Source organism: Mobula hypostoma, chromosome 7, assembly GCF_963921235.1.
Source record: "Mobula hypostoma chromosome 7, sMobHyp1.1, whole genome shotgun sequence".
NCBI lineage: Eukaryota > Metazoa > Chordata > Chondrichthyes > Myliobatiformes > Myliobatidae > Mobula > Mobula hypostoma.
The window spans coordinates 182432506-182453108 of NC_086103.1; the positions used below are offsets into that span (position 1 = coordinate 182432506).

Genomic DNA, 20603 nt, shown 5'->3' on the forward strand with positions numbered 1-20603 from the left:
TGGGATAGAAATGTCAAATACTAAAGGACATGGGGCAGAAATGTCAAATACTCGAGGACACGGCTTTGAAATTAGAGGGAGGAATTTTAAAGATGATGTACAGGCTATTAAGGGTGGTGGTACTGAAATCCGATGTGACAGTGAAGTTTAAGAGGCATTTAGACAGACACATGAACATGCAGGAAATGGGGGGGTATCGCTCACGTGCAAGCAGATAGGATTAGTTCAATCTGGCATCATGGTCAGCACAGACATCGCAGGCAGAAGGGTCTGTTCCTGTGCTACGTTCTTTGATTCTGAAAGTAAATGCGATAAACACACAAGCCTTTTCCTAAATCCAAAGTCTTTCTTTCATTTTGAAAATAACCCCAGGTGTTAGCCTTTAATGTTCACACCTTCACATAATAAAAATGCACTTACTTTTGGGGTGATGATATTTTCAACATTTATTCCCACAAACGCCAACCTCTCTTTCCTGGAAGGTAAAGTGTATCAATATTACCATTCTTTTCAATCAGAAACCTGTTCAAGTCAATTAAGAAAACACTGAATTACTGAAGACAATACCAAGCTTAAAAGAATTTAAAAGGATGGCATATTTAGCATCTGTGAAGGTCTACAGTTTCACTGCAGTAACTGCCAACATTTTATTCTGAAGGCTCAGCGTTACTTGCTCACTTAGTGGCTCAAAATGATGGAGGAACTCAGCAAGTCAGACAGCATTTAAGGAAATTAATAGTTGATGTTTTGGGCCGAGTCTCAGTCCTGATGAAGGATCTTGGCCCGATTAAATGAAATTCCCGACTACTCTCCATCAGACAATATTGCCCATCTCCAGAGGCCATCAGCGGTATTGAACCCGACATAAGGACACTATTGCAACAAGGGGTTCTGCGGCTAACTCAGAGCCCTTGCAATATGCCGATATTACCCGTCCCCAAGCCAGGGAGACTGGAGTGGCAGCTCGTTCAGGATTTGTGGACTGTACTTCAGACAGTGCAGCCCATTTCATCTAGGCTTCCAGACTCGAATGTGATACTGGCCTCCATCCCTTCAGATTCCTGATGGTATAAGGTGATTGATTTGTGCTTTACCTGTTTCTCAATACCACTGCATGAGGACAGTCAGCATCTGTTTGCTTTTACATATAATGGACACCAATATACATGAACAAGATTACTGCAGGGCTATACAGAAAGCCCAGCTGTCTATGCAGCCGCTGTACGGGATGATCTAGCAAACTTACTATTGCCCGGAGGCAGCATAATTTTACAATATGAAGACGATTTATTGTTGGCCTCACAGATACTGACTGATTGTAGAGAAGACTCTGTGACATTGTTGAATCATTTGGCTGTCAAAGGACATAGCGCCACCCTGTCAAAATTACAACTCTGCCAGCCTACAGTAACATATCTGGAGTATGTACTGCACAAAGGAACCCACTGATTAGAGCTGGAGCGTGTGACTGCCATTGTGCAGGTTCCTAGACCTGTTACCAAGAAACAGATGATGACTTTCCTGGAAATGACAAATTACTGCAGACATTGGGTACCTAAATACTGAATCTATGACGCTGCCCTATGAGTCGCAGTAACCCAGGATGCATCTTTTTTTTTTAATTTAGTGCAATCGTGAACAATAGCCGGATCAGAAATGATGATCAAGTCAACTAGTTCCCAAAGAGAACTCTGATAGGCTAATCGGATAGTTTACTGCTGCTCAGCGATATCTGATACAATACAATGGACTGAGGACATGAAGCAGGCTTACGAGGCTCCCGTTTTGGGATTGCCTGACTACAGAAAGCTGTTCCAGCTATATGTGAATGAAAAGGAGGGTTTCACAAGTACAGTGTTAACCCTAGAACATGGTGGCTTATGAAGACCAGTGGCGTATTATTCAACCCTATTGCTCCAGTGGTTAGAGGAATACCAGAATGTTTAAGGGCGGTGGCACTGACATTAGTAATGGTCAAAAAGGCTGCACAGTTAATACTAGATCATGCCTGCACTGTAATGATACCTCAAGCTGTAATGTTGCTCCTCAACTGAGCTGCTACGTAACATTTCACCACCGCCCACCATACGGGATACGAGGTTATGTTACTTAACAAGTCGAGTTTAATTTCTAAAAGAGCACTCACACTCAACCCGGCTATGCTGGTCCCTATGACAGAGTCCTCAGAGCCCCATAACTGTGTAAAAGTAGTAGGGCCTGTTACATTACCACTGTATCCCTTGATAACCCAGATTTAATAGTCATTACGGACGGCTCCTCTTGCAAGCCTAATGACCACACCATACTGGCAGCCTATGCAATAGTGACTCCCTTTGATACTTTAGAGTTAGGAACCCTTCCCCAAGGGACATCTTCTCAGGTAGCTGATCTTTTTGATCTAACATGAGCCTGCATTTTAACCGAAGGTTACACAGTGAACATCTATACAGACTCTTGGTATGTCTTCGGGATGGTACATGATTTTGGGTCACTTTGGCAACATCATCATCATCAGGTACCACGCCCAGATTGAGCTTTGACTGCCACGGCCCACACACTCCTATTTCAGGTCAAGTGGATCAATTTATTGGTATTCATTTCCAGTTCTCTGGCTGCTGTCTCCATCATCATTTGTCTTTTCCTTCCTTTTGCTTTCTTCCCTTCAATCTTTCCCATAATTACCGTGCATTCTAACTCCTCTTTCCTAATCACATGTCCAATGAAGTTATGTTGCCTTTTCACGATCTCATACATTATTTCTCTTTTTGTGTTTGCTCTGTTCATGACATCCTCGTTAGATATTCGTTTCGCCCATGATATTCTTTGCATCCTCCTCAAAAACCACATCTCTGCTGCTTCAATTCGTTTCCTCATGTTACTAGATATTGTCCAACATTCTGAGCCATATAACATAACTGGATAAACGTAACATTTCAATACTCTGACACGGTTTGTCATGCCTAGTTTAGTGTTGGTCAGTATACTCTTCATTATCGTAAAGGTGTCTTTTGCCATCCCAATTCTTCTTTTGATGTCCATATTGCACCTGCCATCTGATGTCACCCAGCTTCCTAAGCAGCAAAAGTTCCGTACTTGTTTTATGTCTTGCCCTTTTATTTTCAGCCCGCAGATAGGATTCTCCTTCTTTCTGGACATCACCATACATTCTGTCTTTTTGCAATTGATAGATAGACCCATTTTTGCATTTTCTTCAACAACTATATCAGTTAAGTTTTGTAGTTCTTTCTCCACACTTGCAATTAACACAGTGTCATCTGCATATCTGAAATTATTGATGTTTTCACTGCCAACTTTGATTCCCAAGATGTCTCTTATTTTTTGTAATATTGTTTCATTGTACACATTAAACAAATCAGGGGAGAAAATACACCCTTGTCTAACGCGTCTCTTGACTTTCATAAACTGACTCACTTCTCCATCCACTCTTACAGCGGCAGTTTGTTCCCAGTACACATTTCTCATTAGGCAGAGGTCTTTCGAATCTAAATCTAGAGTTTCCTGTAATATTTCAAATAACTTATTGTGCTTCACTTTATCAAATGCTTTTGTGTAGTCGATAAAACAAACAAATCTTTTTGCACTTGAATAGCTCATTCTGACAGCATCCTTAACATCAATATCGTGTTTCTTGCACCTTTGTCTTTCACAAAACCACATTGTTCTTTACCTATTTCAGCTTGTATCTTACTTTTAGCTCGTCATCAAAATGCTTAGAAGTATCTCAGTGATATGACTCATTAAACTTATGGTCCTATGTAATTCACATTCTATTGCTCCAGGTTTCTTAGGAAGAGTGATAAATACCGATTTTTTCATCTCTTCTGGTATTATTCCAGTCTCATAAATGTTATTGATTAAGTCAGTAAGTTTTTCAATTACATAATCTTCAAGGGCAATAATTTGTTCTATTACTAATTCATCAGGACCTGCTGCCTTTCCTTTCTTCATCTTATTTATTGCATTACGAACTTCAGATTTTAAAATACTTAGACCTTCAATGTTCTTCTCAATTTCTGGTTTTTCGCCTCAATCGTCTTCAAACAATTCCTGAATATACTCAGTCCACCTGTTCATAATCTCATCTTTTTCCATGATAATGGTACTGTCCTTTGCTTTCAAACATCCACCTGAAGAACAGAGGAGCTTTTTACCAGTGATATTCTTGATTTGTTGATGTACCCTTTTTGGATCAGTAATAGGGATTCTTTCTACTTGCTCACATTCCTGGTTTAACCATTCTTCTTTGACTTTTTGACATAAGCTTTTAATTTTTTTTTATCTAAGGACTTATATTCCATAGGATTTGCTTTCTTCAGTCTCCTTTCTTCCAATAGATTTTTGATTTCATCTGTCATCCACTTATTCTTTGTGCTTTTTTCTTTTTTTGGAATCACTGACTTTGCTGATTCTACCAAAGCATCCTTTAGAGAGTTAAACTTCATTTCTACATGATTGCTATCATCTTCAATAGATTCTATTTCTAGACTTTGAAATCTATTCCTTACTTCAACTGTAAATTTTTGTCTTAAGTTAACAAATGAGGATATAGATAAGTTCTATGAAGAGCTTGAACAAGCAAAGAATGGATGCAAATCTCAAGATATTGTTATTGTCATGGGAGATCTAAATGCTAAAGTAGGACAAGGTGCTGATGGAAATACCGCAGGAAAATTTGGACTGGGGAAGAAATGAAAGAGGTGAGAAATGGGTAGAATGGTGCAAGATGAATAATCAGGTCATTATGAATACCTACTTTGGCAACGTAGAAGGTTCATTACGTCCACGGGTAAACCCATCCAGCATGCACATCTTATTAAATATCTGCTTCAAGCAGCTCAGCTGCCAAAACAAATTGCTATTATTAAGTGTGAAGCTCACAGTAATACCTTAGATCCCATAGCTAAAGGAAATGCTGCTGCTGATGTGGCTGCTAGAAAAGCTGCTAGTGCAGGAAAGGACATGCTAGTACATATGCAGGTACAATGTATCCCTGTAACCATGCCCCAAACCTGAAAGATTTAATTTCCACCAAAGACAGGACCCTGGAAAAGGAGACGGGAATATGGAAGAAAAAGTAGTGTTTCAGGGACTCTGATGGGGGTAATCGCCCTGCGTGTCCAGGAATCTCCTACAAGACCTTGTTTGACTAGTACATGGGAAAGGTCATCAAATACAACAACAATGGTTTGTACCAGGATTAACAGTAATTGCAGGACAGGTTGTGCGAAGCTGTGAAATTTGCCAAAGAAACAATTGGGGTAAGTCACCTGTGGAGGGACCATTTGCTAAAATACAAATACATTTTGTGCACATGCCTACCAGTGGGGGTTATAAATACCTATTAGTAATAGTGGACATGTTCTCCAAATGGGTAGAGGCGTTTTCCACTAGAAAAGATGATGCTCAAACTGTGGGTAAGATATTAATGAAGGAAATTATTCCCGGATTTGGGGTTCCATACTTTTAACGGTGACAGAGGGACACATTTTACAGGTAAATTAATTAATGAATTGGGGTCAGACGTTAGGATTTACTTGGGAATATCACCTTCCATATCAGCCCCATTCCTCAGTCTAGCAGAAACAATGAATGATTAAAAGGTACATTGGCTAAGGTATGTCAGGAAACTGGACTGAAATGACCAGAAGCTCTTCCCATAACATTATACCCTCTAAGAAATCAGGGGAGCCGGACAACTAAACTGACTCCCTTCGAAGTGTCGATGAGAAGGCCAATGCCAGCAAGGTCTCGGCCCCCTTTGACTAGTGCACAACCGTACTTGGTCTGGACCAATGAGAAAACCATAGAAATTGTTAAAGCCCTTGGCGAAGCAGTAAGTGCAAACCAAAGACAGGTTGCTGCATTACCTCAGCTGTGGGAAGAAAATACTCATTCCTTTAAACCTGGAGACGCTTAAGAAAGACTCTGTTTCTCCTCTGTGGAAAAGGCCCTATCAGATGATCCTAGTGATGAGGACAGGGGGAAGCCTGATTGGACACATGGAACCAGGTGCAAGTTATCTTCTCTTGAAGAAGGGAAGACGGAAAACTGAATTATGAAGAAATTACTTTTGTTGTGTGGACAAATGGGGTTTATTAAGCTGGGGAGAACCTATAATACTTACTTGGGCTTAGCTCATGAATATGCCACACGGACTAATATAATTAGCTGTTGGGTGTGCATAGGGATTCCTATGCATGAAGCAGGAGGTTTTCCCCTTATGGCCAATTCCCTTCAATGAGAAAGAGTGAGAATGCTTCAATAAAATAACTAGTTATAAAAATTATATTAAAAAAAAATAAAATAACCAGTTGTAAAATCTGTTACCAGCCAGACAAAGGGAAGGAATGGATACAGGAGGGAATAGATAATCAATAGAAGAACAAGGTTCCATGGATGTTAATCGCATCAGTATTTTTTAAGGGAAATTGCTTTGAAGGATGGTATTAACAAATCATATTGTGCCTAGATTGCATGTAGCTACTCAAACAGATGAAAAGTACTGGTGTCAGGAAAACAAGACAGGTCAGTTAATGGGAAGGAGAAGATGCTGTAGTTGAGAAAAGACTGATTTATGGCGGGGTAACCACAGCACCTCTGAAAGGTCCCCACGGTTATTAAATACTGGATATGTGGGGATCAAGCTTTCCCCTGGTTACCTCTCAAATGGACCCTGGATTTGTAGTACCAGCGGGACATCACTCTTATGAACTGATACTCTCTTTTTCTTGCCCACCCAGGGTGAAAGAAGGTGATTACAGATACAGAAAGGTTCTAGATGATTAAGTTTCCTATGTCTGGGGCAGGCAGAGCAGCTCAAGAAGTGACACGGATGGCTTAAGCCCTCGAAAAGTTAGCTAATGTCACTGCCTTAGCTCCAGAGGGTACGCAGTTGCAGATTAAAGAATAACTGCTGAAATAGTAGCTACCAGAACTGTGGCTTTGCGGAATTGTATGGCCCTAGGTTTCATGTTAACTGAGAGAGCAGGCACTTGTGTCATCATAGGACAGGAGTGCTGTACCCATATTCCTTATGAATCCAAATATATAACTAATCTGGCAGGCCACATTAAGGAGAAAATGGAAAAGATAAAGAAACTAGGAGAGGAATTTCATGATCATTATTCCTCAGGGTCTTGGTGGTCACTAGGTTATCCAATGTACTTGCACCTTGATGCCAAGCCCCCGACCCAAACCTGTGGGGATGTTTCCTAAAATGAAACCAGAATCAGTTAATCCTGAGTATGCTGAAGATGCTTGCTTAGACATGCGGCCTCTGCCCCAGATTATGAAGCCCGTATTTGGAAGATGAGGAGGTATAGGGTTGAACTACCAATCAAAAAGGAGGAGACTGTGGAGGAAAGGGGTTAAGCTTGAGATCTGGGGGTTAGCATAATCATGGGGAGAATGTGATTTTTAAAAAATGGATCTAACTTCCTTGTACTAACTAACAATAAACCATGTCTTCAATGAGAAACCGACTGTATAGGTGCAAATGTTGTGTAAATTGCAGAAGCAATGTCTGGATCTAGTGTGATTAGACTCACTGTATAAATTTGAATTGTAACCTTGTGTTGGTGGAGGCGTTGTGTGGAACGGCTCCCCGTGAATTCACAAATAAGGGTGGTAACTAGCTTTGAGGTCTTTGCCTACTTTGCTTTTTTTTAAAATACTTTTTCAAAATTTTCAAAAAAAAACAATATCAACAAAAACATACCAGCTCAGACATGTGTAAAAATGAAATAAGCAAAACAAAAGGACATAACATTAGAGAGATGCCTATTGTACAAAGTGCTCAAAAATACTAAACATTAAATCTCAAATGAGGGCCGTGAGAAATCAGCTGGGGGAAATTGCTCATCCGCCCCCGGCCTCATCCAGGTAGGCAAGAAATGGATCCCAGATAACCCAAAATTTTTTAATTAAATTGGTTCTCAAGAATCCAAGAACCTAAGTTTCTCCATCTGTATGACTGAGATCATATCAGCCATCCATTTCCGAAAGGAAGGGGGAGAGGGTGATTTCCATTCCCTCAAGATAAGTCTTTTGGCAACAGTCATCCCCAGCATCAGAAATTGTTGCATGGCTGCAGGGAAACAAATAGTAGGTTGCAAGCAGCCAAATATAGCGAGACCAGCTTCCAAAGGGAAGGATCTTTTATAGGCCTCTGAATGCCAGTCAAATATTTTGGACCAAAATCCAGTCAGTAATGGGCAAAACCAAAAGGTGTGTGACAACGTGGCCTACTTTGCTTTTTGATCAGTTCTAAATTCTCTAACAGGTATGCAAGACAAGATTTTCACTACATCTTAGTACATGTGACAGTAATAAACCAATTCTCCAATTATAATTGTGCACTGTTACTGCTTATAAAGGTATGCGACTTGTTTGAAAACGTGACCCTAACAATTCCACTTCTGGTTATCCCCACAGAATCCTACAAAGCTTTTGAAGTGGAAAATAACATTGGATATTCTCCATAAATGCCAGAGTCTGCAGATGTTGGAAATCCAGAGCAACACACAAAATGCTGGAAGAACTGAGGAGGTCAGGCAGCATCTATGGAAATGAATAAACAGTCAACGTTTTGGATAAGACCGTCATCAGGAGTGGAAAGGAACGGGGAAAAAGCCAGAATAAGAAGGTGGGAAAAAAAAAAGGAGTTCAGGTTGGCAGGTTGATGGAATGAAGGGATAGGTAAATAGGGGGAAAAACAGAGGACAATGATTAACTTATCAATCACCTTGTAAGCGCCTTGGCTTACTGCTTTGGACAGTCTGGACAAGTCAGAAAGAAGTTTCACTCTGCAACGGGTGACGTACTAGTCATTATTATCTAAAGACAGGCAAAGGCTCAAATAAAGAACTTTCTGATCTTGCAGAAGCAGCTCAAGGTATAGCTAAATATGGGAGGGATGAGGTAAAGGCTAGAACGTTCTGGAGAAAAGGGGAAGGGTCTGACTGAGGAACTGATGGGCTAGCTTTGGCTTAAAATAATTATAACTAACTAACCAATGATTATTTTACATCTAATTGTATCTTAGCATGTGATTGAAATAATTCTAATATTGTCTAAACTTGTAATCGTAAGATTTCCTGCTACCTGATCAATGTTATAAGTTGTGGAGAATTGAGTAATTCGGGGGCAGTGCCTGGACTGGTTCTTTTGGGAGATCAGTCTGTAACTTCCCCCACAGCATGCTATGAGTAGAGAATAAAGATTTGAAAAGAATTACGTGTGTCAGTGTATTTGTGGTACAATTGCTACTGCATGGGGTCCAATCGAGTACGACACAGGTGACAGGTGAAACACACCTATCTCAGGCTATTATAATGTCAGGAGATTAAAAATCCTACTCCTAAGCACAATAGCACAGATCTTCCACTCTATGCTAGGGCTTTCCCATATATCACCATGGACCTTCCAATTTCAGTGCTGGCCTACATAGTAAGCATGATCTTCTGCAGATTTTCCAGACCACCTTCTGGGAAACCTGAACCAAGTTAAACCTAGTGCAAACAAGGGGTGGGGGGGGGGGGGGTCCCTATTTCAATGAATTGAGGACGCAGGCTCCAGGAGAAGCTAATTAGTTGTGTTTCTCGTATTTTTTAGGTTTTGGTTTTCAATGTAGTGTGCTATACTTTAAGATTGGAAGAGAATATATTTTTAAACATTACTTTTACGTTAAATCATTGTGATTAGTGAGGAAGAGACTTCCTGTGAATAATAAACCAACGAGATGGAAAACAAGCAAATACTAGCTCCAGCTACAAACTCACCCATGCTCTTGACCCACCTATGGCCCTGACCCTAGCTCCAGGTGCACGTTGATTAAGGATAGTTCATTACTTGCCAGCACTAAACATTCAATACAACCCAACTCATGCAAACAGTATTCACCGGACATCACAGGAGAGCGGTGGTGGAGGAATGTGGTGTATTTACCAACATTCCCAAATATACACGGCAATCATGCAGATTTCAGGGATGGTAGGTCCTTTGATAGAAAGGACAGTGAAAATGATCCGAATGTTTGTGAATATCAGTGACGTAGAGTGCGGCAGAATAGAGGGATCTGAGAATTCAGATCCGTAATACCTTGAAAGTTGGCGTCTCAGGTAGAGGCATGAGGACAGACTGAAGCACACTGGCCTTCACAAACCAAAGTACTGAGTACAGGAGTTGGGATGTTATGTTCAAGCTGTATAAGACATTGGTGGGGGCAAATTTAGAGTATTGTATGCAGTTCTGGTCACCCACCTACAGGAAAGATATCAATAAATTGAAAAAGTACAGAAAAAATTTACAAGGATGTTGTCAGGATTTGAGGACCTGAGTATAGGAAAAGATTGAATAGATTAGAACTTTAACCCCTGCAGCATAGGAGAAAGAGAGGAGATTCGATAGAGGTATACAAAATTAAGAAGGGGTACAGATTGGGTAAATTCAAGAAAGCTTTTCCCACTGAGGGTGGATGAGACCAGAACTAGAGGTCATGGATTAAGGGTGAAAGGAGAAACATTTAAGGGGAAGCTGAGAGGGATCTCCTTCACTCAGAGGGTGGTGAGAGAATGGAATGAGCTGCTAGTGCACTGTAACACTTCAGAGAAGTTTGGATATTTGATGGATGGGAGGGGTATGGAGGACTATGGTCCAGGTGCAGACTGATGGGACAAAGCAGAATCAGAGTTCAGCATGGACAAGATGGGCTGAAGCGCCTGTTTCTGTGCTGTAGTGCTCCACAAACAACGATCCAACAGCTTCTGGGTTTGGGGCCTTGGGGGAGGGGGTCTTCATCACCCGTTAGGGGCTTTCTGAGAATACAACCGGCTCTGTGCTCATATAGTCTCTACAGTGAGCCATACAGGCAGCAGCCTGCCAGTAAGCAATTGCGACAGGGGTTACACTTGAGCGATCCAGGTGGTACAGACAGCTGCAACTGAACAGTTGCTCATTAATCTTCAGCAGGAAGGAAGAACAGGGGCAACAGGAAACTTTCAAGTAGAGTGAGACCACATTGACAGCAGATGACAGATAATTCAGATACAACTCATAATGTACAGTATGATCCAAACAGCAAAGAGCCATAACAGTTTCAAGAAAATGGCAGAGGATTGAACAAAATGAGGCAAGGTTGAGAAGCAACACAAAATGAAACTCAAAATACTGCATGACTGTGCACCCAATAGACTGCGCTTACTGTGCACCCAATAGACCGCACTCACGTGCACCCAACAGACCGCACTCACGTGCACCCAACAGACCGCACTCACGTGCACCCAACAGACCACACTCCCGTGCACCCAACAGACCGCACTTACCGTGCACCCAACAGACCGCACTTACCGTGCACCCAACAGACCGCACTTACCGTGCACCCAACAGACCGCACTCCCGTGCACCCAATAGACCGCACTTACCGTGCACCCAATAGACCGCATTTACCGTGCATCCAATAGACCGCACTTACCGTGCACCCAGTAGACCGCACTCCCGTGCACCCAACAGACCGCACTCCCGTGCACCCAACAGACCGCACTCCCGTGCACCCAACATACCGCACTCCCGTGCACCCAACAGACCGCACTCCCGTGCACCCAACATACCGCACTCCCGTGCACCCAACAGACCGCACTCCCGTGCACCCAACAGACCACACTTACCGTGCACCCAACAGACCGCACTCCCGTGCACCCAACAGACCGCACTTACCGTGCACCCAACAGACCGCACTTACCGTGCCCAACAGACCGCACTCCCGTGCACCCAACAGACCGCACTCCCGTGCACCCAACAGACCGCACTCCCGTGCACCCAACAGACCGCACTCCCGTGCACCCAACAGACCGCACTCCCGTGCACCCAACAGACTGCATTTACTGTGCACCCAATAGACTGTATTATTGTAAAACCAGAAGAATGTATTACTGTAGACCTAATTTTGACTTTAATCATGAGAAAAATCAAAGTCACCAATCAAATTTATGTCGCACAAGTGGCCTCCAGAGGCCAGATTTTCTTGCATTACCTTCTCTCAGCTCTTTCCCTCTTTTTAATCATCACATCGATATTCTGCAACTGCTCTTCTAGTTTCTCGCACAGAAATTTCTGTAGATGGACGGAACAGATAAAATAAAGATTAACTTTCAATTGCAATCATATATTCACTCAATAAGACACAATTGCCCATTAATATTAAGCTTGTATCAAGAGGATCGGCTTTATGTGGAAAGTTGTATAAACTATCCTGTGATGACTGCCATCCGACCACATCAACATCCCAGCGAGAATTCTTCAAACATTTCTTGCATTTCTATTCCATGCTTGTATCAACCTGCAGAACAGCTACTTCACTTTTGTTTATTTTATTTAGAAGTACCGCACGGTAACAGGCCGTTCTCAATGAACCCGTGCCACCCAATTACACACCCATGTGACTAATTAACCTAGTGAACGTAGGAGGAAACTGGAGCACCCAGAGAAAACCCACATGGTCACAGAGATAAAGTAAAAGCTCCTTACAGACTGTGGTGACAACTGAACCTGGGTCACTGGGACAATAATAGTGTTCTGCTAACCACCACGCTACTCTGCCACAAAAACGACAACACCCAAACAGGGACCATCTGAAACTATTCGGGAATAGCTACTTCCCCTCCACCATCAGATTTCTGAAAAATTAGTGAATACTGCCTCATTATTTCCTTTTTTGGCATTATTTTTAGTAATTTATAATTATTTTATATCTTTGCTGACCTACTGCCACAAAACAACAAATTTCATGTCATATCAGTGATAGTAAATCTGATTGATTAAAACTTCTCGCTAACTGTCTTTTAGGCACTTGAATCCTGCTAACCACAATAAGAGTGCTTGACTCTCAACACAGGGAATGGCTCAAAGCCCTGGTGAGCCATTCATCCTGAATACAAGCAATTTGTTGGGGTACCTAGGGAACAAGCAATAGATACAGCATTGGCAAAACACCTACATTCAAGGAACAAGTACAATGGGGATGTAAGAGAATGGATAGTTCTTGAGCTATCACACATGGTTAGTTTTTATTCCAGATGAAATAAAACCATAAGACATAGGAGCAGAATTAGGCTATTCTGCAACTCAAGTCTGCTCTGTTATTCCATAGTCATAGTCATACTTTTTTTGATGAGTTATTTTCCCTCTCAACCCCATTCTCCTGCCTTCTCCCCATAACCTTTGATGCCCTTACTAATCAAGATCCTACCAACCTCTGCATTAAATACAACAGATTCACCATTCTCTGTCTAAAAAAAATTCCTCATTTCTGTTCTAAAGGGACATCTTTCTATTCTGATGCTATGCTCTCTAGTCCTAGACTCTCCCACTAATGTCCACGCTATTTCCGCCTTTCAATATTCGGTAAATTTCAATGAGATCCCCCGCACCACCCCCCCCCCTTCTTCTAAGCTCCAGCGAGTACAGGCCCAAAGCCATCAGGTGCCCCTCAAACATTAACCCTCTCATTCCTGGGATAATCCTTGTAAATCTCCTCTGGACCCTCTCCAACGCCAGCATATCCTTTACTACATATGGTGTCCAAAACAGATGAAGAGTCTTGGCCTGAAACATTGACTGCTTATTCCATAGTTTCTGCCTGACTTGCTGAGTTCCTCAATACTCCAAATGGTCTGACCAATGCCTTATAAAGTCTAAGGATTATATGCTTGCTTTTATATTCTAGTCCTCTCTAAATGAATGCTAATATTGCATTTACGTTCTTACTACTGACTCAAATTCCAAAATAACCTTTAGGGAACGCTGCAGGTGGACTCCCAAGTCCCTTTGCACCTCTGATTTCTGAATTTTCTACACCTTTATTTCTTCAACCAAAGTGCATGTCCATGCTCTTCCCTTCACTTTATTGTATCTGCCACTTCTTTGCCCATTCTCCTAATTCATCCATGTCCTTTTGCAGACTCCCTGCTTCCTCCTTACTACTTCCAACTTCACCTATCTTTGCACCATCTAAAAATTTGGTCACAAAGCCATTAGTTTCGTCCAATGGAGGTACTCACGTGTTGGCAAGGAGGACAGAACCATTCGCCATCTGGGATCGTCATCAATGGCGGTCGTAGACATGCAGTGTGATAACCACTGTCACAGGAGTCACACAACAAAATCTTCGGAGAAAGAAAGATTTAGGCTATTAATCAGCATCAGTATGAATACTTCCGCTGGCTACTACAAGCAATTCACAATACCACAAAGCTTTATTTTACATGAAGGTTAACTTTATTTGTCACATGTACATCAAAACACACAGTGTAAACTGTTGTTTGCATCAAAACAAATCAGCGAGGACTATGCTGGGGGAGCAAAGTGTTGTCATGCTTAGGCCACCAACATCACATGCCTATAGCTTACTAGCCCCTACTAACCCACACATGTTTGGAATATGGGAGGAAACTGGAGTACCCGGAGGAAACCCACGCAGTCACGGAGAGAACGTACAAACTCCTTAAAGACAGCAGCAGGAATTGAAACCTGATCATATAGCTGGCGGAGTAAAGCACTGCGCTGAATAGTACGCTACTGTGGTGCTTCAAGGCAGCAAGCTCATGGTAACACCATCACCTGCAGGCTCCCCAGCAAGTTTCACAATCTGCGTGCAAGTACAGACTGGAATTGGAATTGTTTTATGATTGGCCATGTACTGCGATACAGTGAAAAGTTTGTCTTGCAAGCCGTTCACACAGATGAGACCATTACACAGTGTATTGAGATAAAACAAGAGAAAACGATAACAATGCAAAATAATGTGTAACAACAGAGAAACAACAATGCAACACACACAAAATACTGAAGGAACTCAGCAGGCTACGCATCATGCATGGAGATGAATAAACTGTCGACATTTTGGGCCGAGACCCTTCATCAGGACTGGAAAGGAAGGGAGAAGATACCAGAATTTTTAAAAAGTGGGTGGAGGGGAAGGAGGATTAACTAGAAGATGATAGGCTAAGCCAGGCGGGTGGAAAGGGTGAAGGGTTGGAGGAGGAGGAATCTGATAGGAGAGGAGAGTGAACCATGTGAGAAAGGGAAGAAGGAAGGGCACAAGGGGTAAGTGATAGGCAGGTGAGGAGAAGAAGTAACAGACCAGACTGGGGATTAGAAGAAGAGGGAAGGAGAGGGAGAAATGGATATTCATGATATCAAGTTGGAGGCTACCTAGATAGAAGGTAGCTCTTGTGTTTACAAGATACAACAGTGCATCCGTTAGCCTTGCGAGACCATGGATCTGCGCCTGGAAAGCCTTCACTCTCCAGGGCGCAGGGCTGGGCAAGGTTGTATGGAAGACCAGCAGTTGCCCAGGCTGCAAGTCTCCCCTCTCCACGACACCAATGTTGTCCAAGGGAAGGGCATTAGGACCCATACAGCTTGGCACCAGTGTCATTGCAGAGCAATGTGCGATTAAGTGCCTTGCTCAAGAACACAACATGCTCCCTCGGCTAATGCTCGAACTCAAGACCTTCAGATCGCTAGTCCAATGCCTTAACCACTTGGCCACGTGCCCTACAGACAGACAATAATATGCAAGATCTTAACAAGGTAGACTGTAACACCGAGGACTTTGTCCTGCTGATGGAGGCCTCCTGCTACTCCATTGTGTTCTCTTCCTCTCTAACTTCTCTGAGTAACTTAGTAAAAGATGGAGGAGGGCACATCTTACGGGTCATTCGAATACACAGAGCAATCACGTCATCTGACAGCCCGCCCTTCACAACTTGCTCCATCTTCATTCAATTTCTCTCCAGACAGCTGTATATCCCCTTTGTGGCAAAAACAGTGCAGCAGCTTCTCTAACGTGAAAATGTAGGCTGACAACTTCTCTCCTTCCTCCTGAAATGTGTGCCTACGCTTCATTCTAAGATCGGCTGCATTTCCAGCAGTGCCAAAAGCATCCTCCAGGCCTTGCAGTAATTAGCTGACACTAGACAACGGGGTGGCCCGTTGGGGCACCCTGTGAAAGAAGGGTAGTGCAGTCTGATGTGAACAGAATTAACATTAAATTTTGCTGAATGCTATTGGTATCGCTTTGCTTTGGAAGTTGAAGAAGAAAACCTCAGTTTATTAAAGAAGAACAACGTGTAGCAAGGCAAATATAGCTCCTCTTCATTTAACGAAGGACACTTTTGATGGCATCATTTCTGGTTGATCTGCCACCCTTGTGCCTCTCGTTGTCATTCTGGAGACATGCAGTCCTTTCATCCACTGTCTCTTCATCTCTGGCGGGAGGAGAAGATGGCAGCGCGACACAGTTCACAGCGGCCACTCCGGTGGTGATGTCTGTTATCTGTCAAGTAGAGTGCCGTGCACAATCCTGATTTGACGCAGACAGACGTGAGAGCACGGAGGAACATCTGGTGAAACTTCTGAAATGCCTGCTTCGCTGCTGCTGCTACTGTGTGATCCAGAATCTCCAGAGGGGAAGGCCCCAAGTCCTCAGCTTTGCCTATTGCTTGGCGGCCGGGGTCGGGGTCAAAGCCTCGGCAGATATGGTGCTCGGTGCTCGGTGTCGGAGGCTCAAAGTTTTCGGACGGACTCAGAGTCTGTCGCGGTCGGGTGCTTCCAATGGTGCTGCATCGGCAAGTTTGCGGCGCTTGGAGGTTCATGGCAGGGAGAGTTTCTCCCTTCTACCGTCTGCGTGAGATGATGGGCTATCGGGACTTTGAGACTTTTTTTACCGTGCCCACGGTCTGCTCTTTATCAAATTACAGTATTGCTTTACACTGTTGTAACTATATGTTATAATTATGTGGTTTTGTCAGTTTTAGTTTTGGTTTGTCCTTTGCTTCTTGTGATATCATTCTGGAGGCACAATATCATTTTTTAATGCATGCATTTCTAAATGACAATAAACGAGAACTGAGTGTCCTCATAATCCAATCTAATCTTCTGCTGTTTATTCTTTGTCTCTGATCTTGGAGACATGCATTTCTATGCTCCTTTGTCTTTTCCTCTCTCCTCCTCCTGTGCCTGTTTTTGGCAGTCTGGAGAAGTGCAGCCGTTTCATCCCCCCTCTCTTTATCTCTTCTGCTGTTTGTAATTTGTCTCTGATCCTGGAGACGTGCGTTTCTCAGCTCCTTTGTCTCTTTTCTCGTCTTTTTTGTCCTGACTCTTTGATCCTGGAGTCCTGCAGCCCTGGCCTCATCCGATTCTTATTCTCTCCCTCTCCTTGCCGCTTCCCGACGACGTTTGGTGTCATCTCTTGATCATAATGTCCCCCTTCTCTTTCCACGCAGCATAATTAGGCTGACCATATTTTTTTACCCTAATGCTGGATAGAAGATACGAAGCAGTAACACCAAAGGATGCTGATTATTCTTGATGATGTGGTTGGCACTCTCCTAAATGGACACGATATAGTCACCGCTGTCCTTTGACTGCAACAAGGGATTTGATGGGTGTCTCGAAGTACGTCGTTACAATAAGATTTAATTATCTCTTATTGATGGGTCTCAGTTTCATCTGTCCCACTCCTGCACATGCTGATGGTGATTAGCAGAATGAGACCACTCAAAATAGAGCTGCCCTGCCCTTTTGCTCTGGTTGGTGTCGCTGCTGTGAGTATCATAAGTCGCTTCTGAGGCTGGCTGTGCGCATGCGTCATGGTGTTGTGTCGCGGTTTCCATCATGGCTGACATCGGCTCTTGGGTGAAAGCAGGGCTGTTGATTTTGGCGAGTGAGCAATTTTTAACAAATATAACCCTGAACCTTGCCTGCATTCTGTAAGTTCGCGCATTTTAAGTCGATTTAGCCAAAAATAGTGCCGTCGTAATGTATCGTTTGCGCTAATTGGAGGTCACAAACAGACAAACAGAGCGTGAGAGTTTTAGTAGTATATAGATGGCTAACGGATTTTCTGCCTTTAGGAACCTCAGCTGCTGGGCCCTTTTTCATGTTATCTGAGCACAGCCATTCATCAGTAACTGAGATGTCTGCTTAGCCCAAGCCTCATAATCTTCTTCCCCATCAGGTGTGGGCTTGATCCCAGCCTACAATAACTTAGACTCTCCACAGCTATACTTCGGCATTTATCAACCAGTGATCTAATAACCAAAACAAGCTCAGAATTTAAATCAACCACTTAAGGACTTATTAGACTTTTCATATCAGACAACTCCTTCCCGTGACTCCGCAGAAATGAGAGTAACTTGTCTTTACAGTCTCCGCTCTCAGCTATGGGAAACTCGATTTCCAATTCAGCACAGTCGCCTACACCCACGCCTCTTCTCTAAAAGTATGAACGGCCCCTTGCTCCGCCTCTCCAGGTACTCCAAGCATAACACAGAGATCCACTCCCATCACGTCACTGTTAGTCTGAACTAAAATGACATCTTTGCCCATCATTTGTTCAAACAGCTGTTCCATGATCATAACTTTCCCCAAGACCGGCTGGTGGCGCAGTGCTATCAGCATCGGACTTCGGAGTGAAAGCTCCCGAGTTCAAATCTAAGTCGGGCCACACCCCCACCTGACCCCCGAGCACGCTTTCCATCCGTGCCACGTCGAGTGTCGAGCTAGCCACTCGGCCTCGTGAAAAAAAAACAAGGGTCAAGTCAGGAACATTCAAATCGTAACCCAGTTTATCCAAAAGGAGACCAATCCTGACACTACGCGCCAGACGAGAATGGCTGATTGGTGTGACACGCTAGGAAAGAACTTTCCCAAATACTGAAACCAAATTTAAAACTCTTATCAGCAATTTAGCTGGGGTGCAGATATCAACCCTGCTCTGAACACAAGCTTTAGTTACGAGGAATCTCTTTGAATCAAACCAATGCTTAATCTCTGCGGTGTCCATAATAGAACATAGAAATTTACAGCACATTACAGGCCCTTCAGCCCTCAATGTTGTGCCGACCATGTAGCCTACTCTAGAAACTGCCTAGAATTCCCTAGTGCATAACCCTCTTTTTCTAAGCTCCATGTGCCTATCAAGAGGCTCTTAAAAGACCCTATTGTATCCGCTCCAACCACTGCCGCCAGCAGTGCATTCTATGCACCCACCACTCTCTGTGTGAAAAACTTACTCTTGACATCCCTTCGGTACCTATTTCCAAGCACCTTAAAACTACACCCCCCAGTGTTAGCCATTTCAGCCCTGCAAATAAACCTCCAGCTATCCACACAATCAATGCCCCTCATCATCTTATACACCTCTATCAGGTCACCCCTCATCCTCCATCACTCCAAGGAGAAAAGGCCAAGTTCACTCAACCTCTTCTCATAAGGTATGCCCTCCAATCCAGGCAATATCCTTGTAAATCTCCTCTGCACCCTTTCTATAGTATCCACATCCTTCCTGTAGTGAGGTGACCAGAACTGAACAAGTGGGGTCTGACCAAGGTCTTATCTAACTGTAACATTACCCCACGGCTCTTGAACTCAATCCCATGGTTGACGAATACCAACACACCATACACCTTCTTTACCAAACAGTCAACCTGCGCAGCAGCTTTGAGTGTCCTATGGACTCGGACCCCAAGATCTCTCAGATCCTCCACACTGGCAAGAGTCTTACCATTTAAATTATATTCTGTCTTCAAATGGACCTATCAAAATGAACCACTTTACACTTATCTGGGTTGAAGACCATCTGCCACTTCTCAGCCCAATTCTGCATCCTAACGATGTCCCACTGCAGCCTCTGACAACCTTCCAGACTATCCAACAACACCCCCAACCTTTGTGTCATCAGCAAACTTACTAACCCACCCTTCTACTTCTTCATCCAGGTCTTTTATAATCACGTATCTTAATCACTTTCCTGGACAATAGTTTAACAAAGACTTAAATACACAATCAATTCTCAGAGCAATTACACAGTATTCAGCGAATCCAATCACGGATGATAGCCCCCAAAATGAAACCCCTTTTTTACTGAGCTTCTCTTGAAGTGCAGCTCATTAGTCCCTTGCTAACAGCCACTAGACTCAGCAGTGCGAAAACCATCTTCCGCAGACTCCGTACGTCTAGGGTCGATATAACTTGGATCCTACCAAACCCGGAAGGATGGGATGTCTCGCCCACCCGAACCCCGATCTCTGTGAATACTGTGTAACGTACTGCCCCTTTGCAATTGCCGGTTGCCAAGAAATAACAGACCATACACTGCACACAATTATAAAGAAAATATAATTACAAATGTCAGCTTTATTGAACAGTTAGTAGGAAAAAGAAAAGGAAGAAAATAAAAAGGGCCTATTACAGTTAACCAAGTCCAAATGTGCACTTAAGTTGGAGCTCATCTTGAAGTTGTCTTTAACTCATGAGCTGGACCCACAGTCTGCATGAAAACACACACATTCCGAATGTTGCTCAAAATCAACTTGAACCAATGTGCTCCCCCATGGGAATATTGGTCCTTCCTCCTTGAAGCCATTCATCTGCACCAAGCACCTGGTGCAACAGGGATGGCATCCTCAGCCATCTTCCCTCCTGTCTTCTCCCAGTTCCCGGTAAAAAGACTTCGACCTACACAAGTGTCCATCTCAAAAACATCTCCGCCCAGCATTCTCTAGAACCTTCTCCCAATTCCA

The 20603-nt window shown here is 43.2% G+C and overlaps 1 protein-coding gene across 1 annotated transcript in view; it reads right to left on the minus strand.

The window, feature by feature from the left end:
* Positions 1–20603, minus strand: part of rsf1a (remodeling and spacing factor 1a) — a 109021-nt gene that overhangs the window by 31075 nt on the left and 57343 nt on the right. Inside the window, 3 exon segments of the mRNA XM_063054675.1 lie at positions 421–475; positions 12050–12129; positions 14076–14180. Coding sequence (XP_062910745.1) covers positions 421–475; positions 12050–12129; positions 14076–14180 — 240 coding nt within the window.